The sequence below is a fragment of the Pezoporus occidentalis genome, unplaced genomic scaffold (assembly GCF_034315485.1).
Source record: "Pezoporus occidentalis ecotype Australia unplaced genomic scaffold, CSIRO_AGI_Poc_V1 ctg223, whole genome shotgun sequence".
NCBI classification, from domain to species: domain Eukaryota; kingdom Metazoa; phylum Chordata; class Aves; order Psittaciformes; family Psittacidae; genus Pezoporus; species Pezoporus occidentalis.
In genome coordinates, this window is record NW_026914106.1 from 1392653 (window position 1) to 1405665 (window position 13013).

General features: G+C 51.4%; 1 protein-coding gene across 1 annotated transcript in view; it reads right to left on the reverse strand.

The window, feature by feature from the left end:
- Nucleotides 1-13013, reverse strand: part of GRIK3 (glutamate ionotropic receptor kainate type subunit 3) — a 101000-nt gene that overhangs the window by 23278 nt on the left and 64709 nt on the right. The window contains exons 6-10 of the mRNA XM_062620775.1: nt 11640-11813; nt 9592-9735; nt 6436-6543; nt 2406-2519; nt 340-543 (exon numbers count right to left, since the gene is read on the reverse strand). Of these exons, the coding sequence (XP_062476759.1) occupies nt 340-543; nt 2406-2519; nt 6436-6543; nt 9592-9735; nt 11640-11813 (744 nt within the window). The remainder of the gene's footprint in view (nt 1-339; nt 544-2405; nt 2520-6435; nt 6544-9591; nt 9736-11639; nt 11814-13013) is intronic.

The window sequence follows — 13013 nt, forward strand, 5'->3', positions numbered from 1 at the left end:
CACAGCTGCTCTGTGGCAGGGGGAGCTTCGTGTCTCAGGAGTATTGCCGAAATAAGCTGCCTTTATAGGACAAAACAGATATATGAAACTGTGCCCTGCACACCTGCAGTCTGGATACATCATCCGGATCCAACTGAGCTGGTCTGGGACATGTCTGGGGTCCCTGAGCCTCCTCAGTGTTGTGCCCTGTTTATCAGGGCAGAGCAGCAGCATCCTCGGGAAGGGGGGGTGACCACCGGTACACCCTGCTCCTGCCCCAGGCAGACAGCTCGGGGACACCCCCGGCTCAGCCACCCCTCAGCAGCCCCCCTGCCCATGCTGCAGCCAAGCTGCACTCACGTGGTCAATGAGCTCCTTGATCATTCCGTTCCACTGCCCCTTCTCATCCTGCGCCCCGTATTTCCCGTCCTCCACCAGCCGGATCTCGTAGGTGAAGCCCAGGATGATGGCCAGCTCCTTCAGGAGGTCGATGCAGTAGCCCTCAAAGCGGTCGTTCCCAAACAGAGCCGTGTCGGACTTACGGAACATGACGAAGGGCTCTTCCTGCACACGGGAAGGCAAAAAGTCCCTGTTAAGGGTGAGCCGTGGTCCCACAGGGTGCAGGCTCCGCAGGCAGGGCTGCCAATGGGACACGTTGGGAATACACTAACTCTACATGGTGCTGATTACAGCCTTGGTTACAGCACAACACGTGATTTTGGCTCTTCAGAGCAGCCCATCGTTTTCCATTTGGTAGGATTTCAGGGAGAAAAATAGTCATTTCGTGCTCTGGAAATGAAGAGTGGTGAGAGCCAAGAGAAGGGGAAGGACAAACCCAACCCCGAGTTCCACGCAGCAGAAATGCAGCCAATGTGCGCTGCAGTGCCTGTTGTTTGCTGAGCTGCAGCGAGCAAGAGGCTGGTGGGTTAAATACAGGGTGAGGGAGCAGTGCATGGCTGGTGCCCATCCCAAAACATTCCCCAGTTCATCACATTTTCCTCTTTGCTGATGGGATACGGGCCCCTATTGCTACCCAGAGAGAGTTTCTGCTCCGGTTAGAGATGCCATGGGAAGGTTGGGGTGTCTTTAATCCCAGCAGTGCCAAGCCACCAGCACAAATGAGAAATACCTATTAAAGTGCTTTCCAGCCCTGTGGATCTCTGCCTCTTCAGCAGAGGTGAAGTTAGCAAAGAGCAAACTTGCACAGCCCTTGGTGAAGATCAGGCTTGAGCAGTCACCAAGGACAAGGGATGCTGGGGAGCCTGAGGTAGGAAACGTGTAGAGGACAGATGGAAATGGCAGAAGATGGTAGGAGGCAGGAAAAAGCTGGAGGGCAAGGGGAGGATGAGATACCAACAGTAGCTAACACATGGCTCCAATTGAAGGTGTCTCAAAGCAGGGCACAGGGAGCTCAATTGTGGAGCAAACGTCCAACCTATAGAGTTCAGGTTGGCACACACAGCTCCTGCACTTAAATCCTCTCTCCCTGGCCTCCTCCTCAGCTTTCCTCACTGGAATTAGTGCTTTGTTTATGAATCAGCTCAATCTATGGATCGTGATACAAACACACCAGCTCTAGAGCTGCCATAAAGCACTATTAATGTGGGGAAGCACTGTAGGGATTACATACATATTTAACAGCCGAAGCACTGAACATTAGGACTCCATTCGCTTCAGTAATGTATCTCCAGGTCTCCAGCATTTCCTAGGGGGTAATTCTGAACTCTATGAACCACTTATTCACGGCCTATTTCACAATTTATTACTGAAAATGGCCAGACATCCAATTCACGAGCTCTCTCGGTTTGCTAATCGATTTCTCAGTGAAGGTGCCCTCAATTTCATAACTTCACAGTTCCCATATTGCTTGGGGAGCGTGGTGCTGGCTGCTGGGGTAATATTTCTCTTCCAACAAGTCACTGCAATATGAGCAAAAGGGGAAGAAATAACCTTTCATGCTTTTCTTTTGAAAGATTCCTTCTCTGCCTTTTCTATGGCCATTTACAGCAGTGCAAAGGTACAAAGGGGTGTTGCAAATGCAAATAACATTTAGGGGTGTATTTTATGTTTAGTTTAGAAGCCAGTGTATGAAAATGGAGTTATGGCAGGAACTGGGATCTCAGTACATTTCCATTTACAGGAGATACCCCCTGTGCAAGCCCAAGGAGGGGCACAGTCAATAGGAACTGATACCACCCTTGTACATGATGCAGTTTGTACATCATCACAGAGTACGAGGTGAAAATCCTGCCTCAAAGAGCCCACCAAAGGCAGACGGTTGACAGGGCTCCTCCTGGCTCCATGGTTTTGCATTAGGCCATGGCCTTTGAGCTGCAGTGATTATCACACCCCAGGAATTTGCAGAGAGATGGGATATCCCTGAGAGTCGGGGGGAAAGGAATAAAGACAGGCTTGCAGTGTCCTACCAGGACCGTGGTGACGATGAGGGATCTGTTGCTCAGCGAGTCTGTGACATTAGGGCCTCGTCCTTTGGAGATTTCTGTGATGTTCAAACCATTGGAAGGGCTCCACGCTCCAACCTGAAATGAAGCAATAAATGGACCATGGGTGCCCGGCGAGCACTCCTCAGCATGGATGAGGATGCTGTCATCATCCTGCTGGCCTGGAAACGGAGCTTGCTTCTACCATCTACAGCAGATGGGAGCAAACCTGGAATGATCATCTTGTTTCACCTAAACAGGAGATTTGCCTTAACCCTTTAGTTGCAGGTTACCCCACTGCACATGGATAATCAACAGCCCCTGTGCCACATTCTGATGTATGAGAAAAGACCATGACTGCCCATGATTCAAGGCCAGGTTGGACACAGGGGCTTGGAGCAAGCTGCTCCGGTGGAAGGTGTCCCTGCCCGTGGCAGGGGTTGGAACTGGATGAGCTTTAAGGTCCCTTCCAACCCAAACCAGGCTGGGGTTCTGTGGCTGGAATTTAGGGGGTGAATAATCAATTCGCAAAGGGTTTGTGTAGAGCAAACAACCCAACCGTGCTGAGGAGTCAGCTCTGGGCAAGGATAAAGCAGAACAAAAGGGAAAAAAATCAAATCTGAGGCCATTTTATTTCTGTTTTATTTCCACCCAACTATATTGGTGAGGAGAATTAAAAATGACCTTGACCAGCTCTGCAAACCCCACGTAGGGACCATTCCTGCCCTCTGTGCTGTGGCAAACCAGATGGATATCTCTAACCCATCCCTTTGAGGGACATCCATCACAATGGGAGGTCTTGGTCCTGGAGGAGGGAATAGCAGCAGACATGCTCGGGCACAGGCACACGGTTCCTCATCAATTTGAGGTGTTGTTCTCGAGCTGTCAGTTTTAATAAATTGGTGGACTTTGAAGAAGCCTTTTTATCCAGAAATAGCAAAACATGTTCCTATTTACAAGAAGTCATCTGGCCAGCTCTAAGCCTGTTACCTTGATCCCCACAGGGCTATGGAGGCTTTAGAACAAACTTTGAAGGCAGGACTGGCTAAAGGACTGTGACGGTGAGATAAAGCATCAGGAATGCTGGAGGATGGAGGATTTCTACCTGGAACCAGAGCACGGTGGCTGCGTAGCCTGGGAAGGAGTGAGAGAAAACAACCCCTGCATGGAAATGGGAACAGAACGATCCATCTGTAGGGTCAAACTGTGAGGCGGTTTCAGAGAGAAACCAAAGGCTCGAACCCTCCAGGAGCCACTGATAGTTTATTTATTGCTGTTTTGAAGATTCTTCAACCTCTTCAGCAGCGTGAGGTTTCCCTGCAGCCCCAAAAAGAGACTTTGTAATGAGCAGCGCTGCCTGGCAAGAAAAACCCATCATAAATTCTACAGGAGTTTCCATGAACTTGGTGAAAGGCTTTAAATATTTCAGGTGAACCCTGAGCCATCCCCGCATCTCCTTCCATCACACCCCAGCTGCAGTGTCAAAAGATGATGATTGCGCACGGGGAAAGGGAATAGGGGCTGAGAGGCCCCTGTGGGAGCGCTGCTGGCACGGTTGAGCTCACAGCGCTCGGGTTTCTGCAGGGAAATTGAATACGTGGCACTTAAAACTGAATGAATCAGGTTGAAATAGTCAAAAAGGGAAAGAAAAAAAGGCCAAATACACGTTAAGAGGCCTGTGCAAGTCAGATAGTCCAACTACACGTAATTAAGTTTGGTTAATACTCCTGTAATCCCTGGAACATCCAGGAGGTATAAGGATCAGGAGTTCAATCCTAAAGCTCAACAAACACGAGCTCCTCTACATAATGCACAATGCGCGTGGGATTTGTTTGTGGTTTGACGGTTGGTTATTTGGGATTAACTATTGCCAGCATCCAGCTTCCACCGAGATCTGACACGGATGCTTCCAAAGCCCTCCAGAGCTGACAAGAAGCTTTGAGATGATAACAGTGGGAGCTGTGAAATCTCTGGATTGCTGGAGACAAAAAGCTGGGCGGCTGTAGAGAGCGTGCATTGAGGTTTGGTGGCTTCCTGTGGGCTCTGTGTGACACCACAGCAGTACAGAGCTGTGTTCTCCAGTACACCTGAGGAGGATTAGTTGGATGGATATTGTGGTTGTACTTCAACATTGAGATTCATACGGTGTCCGATACTCGAGAAGGCTTCTCTTAGGGTACCAGCACAGCCCATCGGAGCTACTGCGCTCCAAATAGATGCGGTGGAGTTTTGGGTTTAGACTCTATAGGCAAAATATGATGTTCAAAAAGAAAAGCCAGGATACAAGCATCATCTCCTGCTCAGTGCTCGTGGGACGGTGGCCTCTTCCCCTGCTCCTCTCCTGCCTCCATCTCACTTGATGGCAGCTGAGATTGGAGGTCACCGCGTTGATTTGGAATGTGTGCTTTATACTGTATTTGACACCAAAAAATACCCCCCAGGAGAGCGAGTGCTGGGGTGACCTTGAGATTCCTCACAGGAAGCAAAGAGCTATTGCTGTGGTGCGAAAGTGTGGCAAGGATTTATTCCAAAGCCAAGGCAAAACAAGCTGTAAAACAGGGGGATGGGGAAGCCAAGCTGTTTGCTCCCAGGGAGCATAACCTGTGTCCATGCCCAAAGGCTGCAGGACTCAGCGCTCATCCCCGGCTGCCAGCAGGCACCTCAGGCATGTGGTAAGGTAGATTCTGCTCCAGAAGGGGATTCACTGCCCGGTAGCAAAGTTGCTCCTATAAATCTACAAGAACCCTTAGCAGAGTGGGGAGTCCCTCAGAGCTGGGCTGGGTCAGCCTGGAGAAGAGAAAGCTCCTGAAGGGGAGACCTTAGAGCAGCTCCAGTGCCTGAAGGGGCTGCAGGAAAGCTGGAGAGGGGCTTGGGACAAGGGATGTAGGGACAGGCCAAGGGGAATGGCTTGAACCTGCCCGAGGGGAGACTGAGATGAGCTCTGAGGCAGAAGCTCTTCCCTGTGAGGGTGCTGAGGCGCTGGCACAGGGTGCCCAGAGAAGCTGTGGCTGCCCCATCCCTGGCAGCTGCTCTATGGAAGGTGTCCCTGCCCGTGGCAGGGGTTGGGGCTGGAGGAGATTTAAGGTCCTTCAACACAAACCATGCTGTGGTTCTATGTTTCTATGACTCAGAATGACTTTGAAGGGGTCAAGCTTCAGGAGTCCTCGGTGCTGTTATTTGGAGGAGCCTGGTTAGATCCACTCCTCACTGCAAGCCACTTGCTGCTCTCTTTTGCCTTAAACAAGCCCATCTCACCTTGGAGCCTGTGTTCTAAGAGCTCCAGCGCTTTGCATAGTGCCTTTTTGAATGGAATTGAAGGAAAGGAAATGAAATCCCCTTGAACACCTGAGAAGGAGATGTGCACATCAGCGTTGTATCTCTGTGCCCAGGGGAGATCTGTGCTCATGAGAGGGATCAGTGGCTGCAGCCTTTGTGCAGGGTCACCCCTGGGTAGCCAGGCCAACGTGGAGACTGAATGAGACCCTCCAGCCAGGCAGGAAACAACACACTTTGATATTTCTCTTATTGTCCCTTAGATAACACAGGGAAGAAATCAAGAGAGCCACCCACAGCATCCTCCTGCAAAACCCAGGTTGCAATAAGCTGGGGCCATTTCCAAGCCTCAGGCGATTTTTGTTGTGGGAAATTACACTCAGATGATGCTTTCAAGAGCTGTTGCCTCCCATCAGTGTTTTTAAGCAAGCCCAGCGATGGGAAGGGCTTTGTTCCTGCCCCTTTGGTCTGGGCAAGGACTGGTTAATGGCTGCTCAGGAAGTTTCTTCTGCTCCCACTATCCCAGCAAAGTGCCGCAGGGCTCTTGCAGCTCCTCACTGTAATCCCATGCCTGGCTTGGGGTGGTGAGCCACGGTTGAGGCATGGAAAAGGATCTGAGAAACCCCCCAAAGCAAACAGCCTTCTACACACAGCCAACCTGGAAACAATACAAGCACCAGCCCTTTGCTGCCTGAACATCAGACTAAGCCATACGCAGGTAGGTCAGACAAACCCTGCCTACCTTTTCAAGGCCATCTTCTTTGAGGCTGATGATATCCAAGTCAAAATCTGTCCTCAAACCACTCGTTTTGTTGAAGACAATTCGTCCCGTTAATCCTTCCCATTGGGCCTGTGGAGGGGCGAGAAAGGAGCAGGGCTGTTACTTGGTATCATAAACAGTCCTTTGCCCTCCACTGGATGCTCTTTTAACTAGTCCTTACGCTGGTTCTTCTTCCCTAAGGAGCATCATTAATAATCACCCCATCGCTGTTCAACTGCAGACGGAGTGAGGTTTTCCTCACTCTCTTGCAGTCCTTGCTAGAGGTTTTGTTTGGACCTTTTGTGTTCCCCAGCTGGTGCAGGACACGATGACTCAGTAGAAACCTGCTTGCATTTATCATGGCATCCTTGTGTGCTGCATTTATCCTTGTAGTACTGATAAATACCTGGCTGCAGGGAGCCTGGGTCTGGGACAAGTTCATAAATAACCCTTTCTGTGCATGAATCTGCTGATGCTTCCAAGGTGTGTGGAGGCTAAAATGTCCTGAACACTTCCCTGCCTCCTTTCAGGTAGGAAGTGGAGCACAAGAGGCCAAGAGGTTGTCCATGCAGGCTCTGCTGTTTTGCAGCAGGAGTGGGAATCTGGTGGGTGTGTGCTGTGTCTGCATCCCTGGCTCAGGTCTTGGCACTGTAAGTACAGGGCAAGTGCCTGCTGGGGCTGGGGAAGCCCCATTCCTGGAGATATTGGTCTGTCTTGGGAGCCAGTCCTGCTCTGAGCTGGAACTGGGGATAAAGATGTCTACATTGGATTCAACCATAATTATTCTATGATTCTGTTTCTTTCCCACTGTACACTTTGCAGCATCACCATAACTAATCTCTCTGATTGAGAAGGTGAAAGAGCCCCCAGATACCAGGCAGCAGCTGTGCTGGCAGAGCTGGTGCTAAGGGACAGTGTGGTATATGACGCCTGCTCTGCCCGGAGGCAGCGCTGGGATGTGCTACAACCATCTGCCCCAAGGAGGATGCTCCCATAAGAGTGCCAGGCTTGGTTTACTGTTTTGCAATCACAGCAGTGGAGAGCTGGGATTTGGGCTCCTTCCCCACAGCAGTTCAATGCATGCTCCTTGCTGATGAATGTGTTTCCTTTATGGGTGGGGGAGCTTGAAAGATCCCAGTGCGATGAAAGTGGTGTAATGTATTCTCAGGGGGGAATGACTGGCATATAAATACACCCCTCTGGCTCTTCCTCATTAATTCCTGAGGAGTAATGACAGCCTCCTCCCAGCCTCCTCACCACTGAGTTTTGGGGAAGGCTGGGCTGTTTTGCTCATTTTGCCATGCAGGTGCTTTGCCTGTGGAGCCTCTTGGGAAGCAGGGAAAGCACGGGGTGTTTAATGCTCCCCACCAGAGCAGCCACAGCCATGTGCTGATGGAGCGAGAGCATCCATCGGCTGCATGGCATTGCCATGGCTCTTCAGGGTGGCAGGGCCACTGTCCCAGCCCCTTGGCAGGTAGGAACAAGCAGGGATTCACAGTGGGAGCGAGCAACCTGGACACACTTCTAGTGGAAGGTGTCCCTTGGAACTGGATGAGCTTTAAGGTCCCTTCCAACCCAAACCAGTCTGGGATTCTATGATCCGGTACAGTGGGACCACGACCTATGCATGCACAAAGAGGGATGATGCTGGGGAGCCCAGGGCTGGGGGTGCAGGTGGCTGCGGTGAGACATCGCTCTGCGCTGCGCTTTGTCTTTACAGGAGTTTAGAGAGAGCAATTACTGTGTGTTCTGATTACAACGGGGAGGAAGCTTATCCCTGCAAGGCGCTGACACGGTGCCAGGGAGGGAAACAACAGGCAGGCACTGGAGTGTGAGGCTCAGGGTAATTTGCAACAGGAGCCAACCAAACAAATTATTTACACTCTCTTTTGGCAGGCAGCTGGAGCGGCTCTGTGCAGCCAGGAACAAAACAGGAGAAAGGAGGCAGAGAGGCAGAGAAGGGAGAGATACCATCTTTAGTGCCTATTAGGAAGCAAGTTCATTCTCTCTCTGCAATGGGAATCATTCATCCTTCCTCCTCCCGTATGTCTGCGTGCTCCGTGCGGCACCCAGGGTGGGCTCTCCCTGCCCCTATGTGCTGGTGCTCAGGAGGCACTGGGTCTGTGGGTGCTGCCACAGCACAAGTTGTGGGTAACAACTCTTCTGTTTAAAAAGTGTAGGGGATTTTATACCAGCCTTTTAAATGTGGCCTAATCATGGTCCAGCATCTATCCAGCACTGCAGCCTGACTCATGACTTGTCATGTGTAAAGCCACGGGCACAGAAGTTTGAAAGAGCCTTAGGGTAAATGAGGGTTTGCAATACCTCCCTGCAGCTCTGCCTTTGTTTTTCCTTATGTGAGGGCTCCTCAGAAAGCAAAACCAGGGCTATGAGTGCAGGGGTGCATCCTCAAGGGCCCTTATGGGGGGCCGTTCACCTCTCACCGCAGCCCCCCTGTGCTGCGCTCCCTGGGCGAGCTCACTGCTCATGGGCACCCGTGCTCTGAGTCAGCTTGTGTACTTAAGCCAGATGCAAACAAACAATTAGATGGACTGAACAGAGAGCAATGATAATGACTGGAAACAGAGAGAGAATAAAGCTGCTTCCTTGCTCCCCTGGCTCCCTGCTTGCTAAATCCACCGCTCTGCCAAAGCCGTTGATCAGGCAGAGATGCACAGCGCTGCCAGCTTTGCCACTGGGATTGAGCAGTGCTGAGTGCCCTTTGTGGACCCCAAGCAAATGTTCCTGTAAAAAGGCAAAAGGCTATTGCTCTGCTAAGAAACGGGCTCTGAAAGAGAGCGGTCCAGCTGGAAGAGGCCAGGGCGAGTCTTAGAGACAGCATGGGAGATTTCAGCTTGGTTCAGGGGCTTTGGGGTGGCTGTACGGATGTTATTTTGAAGGCAAAGACAGGATTTCTCCTTCCTGGGTGCACCCTGCAGGCTGGTGTCTGCCCGTGCTTCCACCCGCTTGTACCTGCCCAGGCAGGGGGAGGATGTTTGTAACCTTAGAGCTGCCAAACCTCCCCATGCTCTGGACGTGCCAAGCCTCCGAACCCGCGCGCCGAGCATCTGCACTGCTCCTGCCAGGGCTGCTTGGTGTTAGTGGGAAGCAATTGGAGCTGTTAAATCACGGTTTTACCTCTTTGATGAAGTTCATGAAGCGGCCGCCGAACCGCCAGGCTTTGTGCCGGTGGCACTGCAGGGAGTTCACCGTCATCTGCGGCGCGCGCTGGTAGCACACGGAGACCACGTGCACGGCGTCGTACAACAGGGCAGCGTCTGTCTGAAGTGAAGGGGAACAGCATTGGGGTTCCAGAGCGAGGAGGCAGGCAGACAGCAAAGCAATGGGGGGGGGGGGGGGTCCGTGGTGTGTCGCAGGAGGAGCTGCAGGGACCCCCTTTGAGTTACCCCCAGCCCAACACTCAGTGGACCCGAGGGTGGGATGCTGAGCATCCCACCTCCTGGTGTCTAATAGCAGCAGGGCTGAGCTCCACTGGGATCTAGATGATCTCTAAGGTCCCTTCCAACCCAACGCACTCTATGATTATGAGATGGCTGTAAATGTGTGTGCTTTAACACAAGACTTGTGGAAACAGCTGACATCTCATGCAAAACATGTCCTCAAAACACGTAGCTCTGCACAAGGCAAATGTGTTTTTCTGTTATGTGGCTCCTCAGACTAAAAGATCATAGTTCTGTCTTAAAATCAGAGGTTGTGAAAATGTCATGTGTCTCTGTGTATCTGTTCTGGTTATTTCTAGCACATTTGCTGCTGTAATGTTGAGGAAGGCAGTGATTTCTGAAGGTAGGAGATAGTAACAGGATTTTGGTGTTTAGTCTTCTTTGTCTGAGTGTAAAGAAAGCCTCTGTGAGAACCTATTATCCACACTACTTTAGACATGGGGAAATAGGAAACAGAGAAGCTAAATGGCTTGTCTGTGGGCATGGAATTTTCCAAAATGACCCAAACTATCACCGGAATCAGGAGGTTCTGTAACATCATCCTGCACTCCAGTGACTGGAACTAGGGAGAACTCTCTTTTTCCCTTCCATATAATGTGATGGGTTTAGATTTAATTTGAGATTCGCCATCTCACCTCCAAACACCGATCAAGAGAACTGGATTTATTTCTCACTCCAGAATGCTTAGACCTCCTAGTGAAAATCCATTATTTGCTGGCTTCACAAAGCTACAAACCAGATGCGAGCGTAGCAGTGGCCTCATAAAACATGATCAAACAAAATCATGCTGCAAAGTCTGATGCAAATGTCTAACAGGACGTGGCCACAAAGAAAATCCTCCGGTGTTGGCGGCCATCCCCATGACCTTGCCTTCCCTCAGCACCAGAGCATGAAGAGCAGGCACCGACCTGCATCCCATGGGCTTGGATTTACCACAGCAAGGATGGGGTTTGTAAGTTTGGGGTTGGGGGAGAGGAGGTGCAAGCTTATGTCCAAGCAATTTCATGGTGAATTACATACTGCAGTGCCCAGCTGAGATCAGGGTCTCACTGGGATTGAACCAAACAAACAAAAGGCAGGATCCCCTCTGAAGAAGAAAAGGGGGGAATGGGAGAAGATCCGGCGGTGATGAGGGGAACTCAGCCCTGTTGGAGGCAATAGGATGCTGCAGTTGTGGGCAGCGCTGTGGGAAAGAAGGTGGCTAAAGGAGAATGGTGAAGATCTCCTCTAAGACAAAGAAAGAACAGGAAGGATACGAGGAGCCATTTCAAGGTGAAAGTCTGGGAGGCTTTGCCACTTGTGGGTTGGTGCTGGCAGATCTAAAGGGAGAGGGAAGGAAGGAGCCAGTCAGCAGTTGCAGGGGTCGGAGACAGCCTCGCAGGGAAGACAGATGGGAGAGCAGGTGCTGTACCTGCCGAGCAGTAACTCAGCAGAGCAGAGCTGCCATCAGGCCCTAAAAGGAGTCATCAAAGCTGCTGCAAAGCCCAACTCTGGGCAGAGCCTTGGCTCGTCCTCGCTGCATCAATCTCAGCGAATTGACTGGTCCAGACTGCTCGTGGGGACCACAGGGAGCGATGATGGAGCCCTGCATATCCCTGCAGGGAAGGCTGCTTGGCTCCTCTAATGGGATGGGAGCATTTCTGCTCCTCAGTGTTGCTCCTGCCCTCCCTACCCCTCCAGTCTGCTTCCCAGGCTTCACCCCTGCTGTATTTGAACTGCTCATACCATCATCACGCCATCGAGCAGCCCCAGCTCCGCCTTGGGCGCTGACTGCAGCCGCTCCATGGACCACTTCTCGACGATGGAGGACACGTGCGGGTTCTCCACGTTGAGGATCCGGAAGCCGGTCAGGTTCACTCCCGAGTAGCGATATGGTTCTAGGTCTAATGCATAAAGATCCTTAAAAGAGAGAAACCAGTTTAAACATTTGGTTTAGCTTTGTTTGGTTTGTCTTTTCTGCATGGTCAATGTCTGGGTTGGAAGCGCAAAGGCAGAGCCCACAGAAGGCAGGAGGCAGGGCAGTGCCCTCAGGAATGGGGTGGATTATCCTGTCTGTTGCTCTCAGCTTGCAGAGACTTGTAGGTGTTAGTGGAATCTGGGTGTCGTTATGTGCAGGTTCACCCACCCACAGCAGCGGGAAACTCCTGCCAAAGAGCTCATTCTGTGCTTAAAAAAGGCGAGTGAATTGTGGGGAGAAACCCAGGCTCACTCTCTGTAACGGTGAAAAAAGCGGCTTGTGATCAAGGATGGGGGGAACCAGGCAGAGTTTTGTATCTGAAGCTCCCTGGGGCTCTTCCATGGAGGATTTGCTGTGAGTGCTGAAGCCCACGGGGTGCTGCAGATGACGGAGGAGCTCTGACTGCAGAATGCCAATTTGCAGACGGCTATCAAAGGGGAACTGAGACGCGTTTCTTGACATTCCGACCGGCCTACACAGTCTGCAAATGAATGAGAGTGCCCTTTATCCGATGTAAACCCCCCAGTCCTGCTGGCAGCCAGCCCACGAGCATCACTTGGCAGGCAGCAGGAGACAGGCATTGGGAGGCCTCTGGGAGTGCGCTTCTTTAATGCATCTCTTGGCTCTGCTGCACGTCTAAATATTAACTTCAGTTCAGGGATTAATATCAATGCCCAGCAACTTGTCTGAGTAGTCTGGGGGTAAAGAGCATGGCACGGGCATGCTGCAGGTGTAAGAACCCAGGGCAGCTGACCTGAGGGGCATCGTGGCTAGATGTGGGAGATAATGGCATTGGAAGGGGGATTCCTTAGTGGGAAGCATTTGTTGGATGGGACGTATTTAATCAGAGCTTATCCTGAATGAATCCTGCAAGTGATCAATGGTAGTAAAAATATGAGGAGGAGGAAAAGTGCCACTGTGGTAGAGGGTAGGGGGTGAATATGGGAATGATGCTCATTGTTCTCACAGGGGGCTATCAAATGAGTTTAAATAGGGCATGGGGTTCCGTGGCTGTGGCTGTTGGCTATAAGGTGGCTGCGCTGGTGGGACGCAGCCACGCTGCAGGTTCACCCAGATTTGGTGTCCATCAGCAGCAAGCTCTGCTCTGCCCACGGGGGAGTGGGAAAAGCACGGATCCTGAA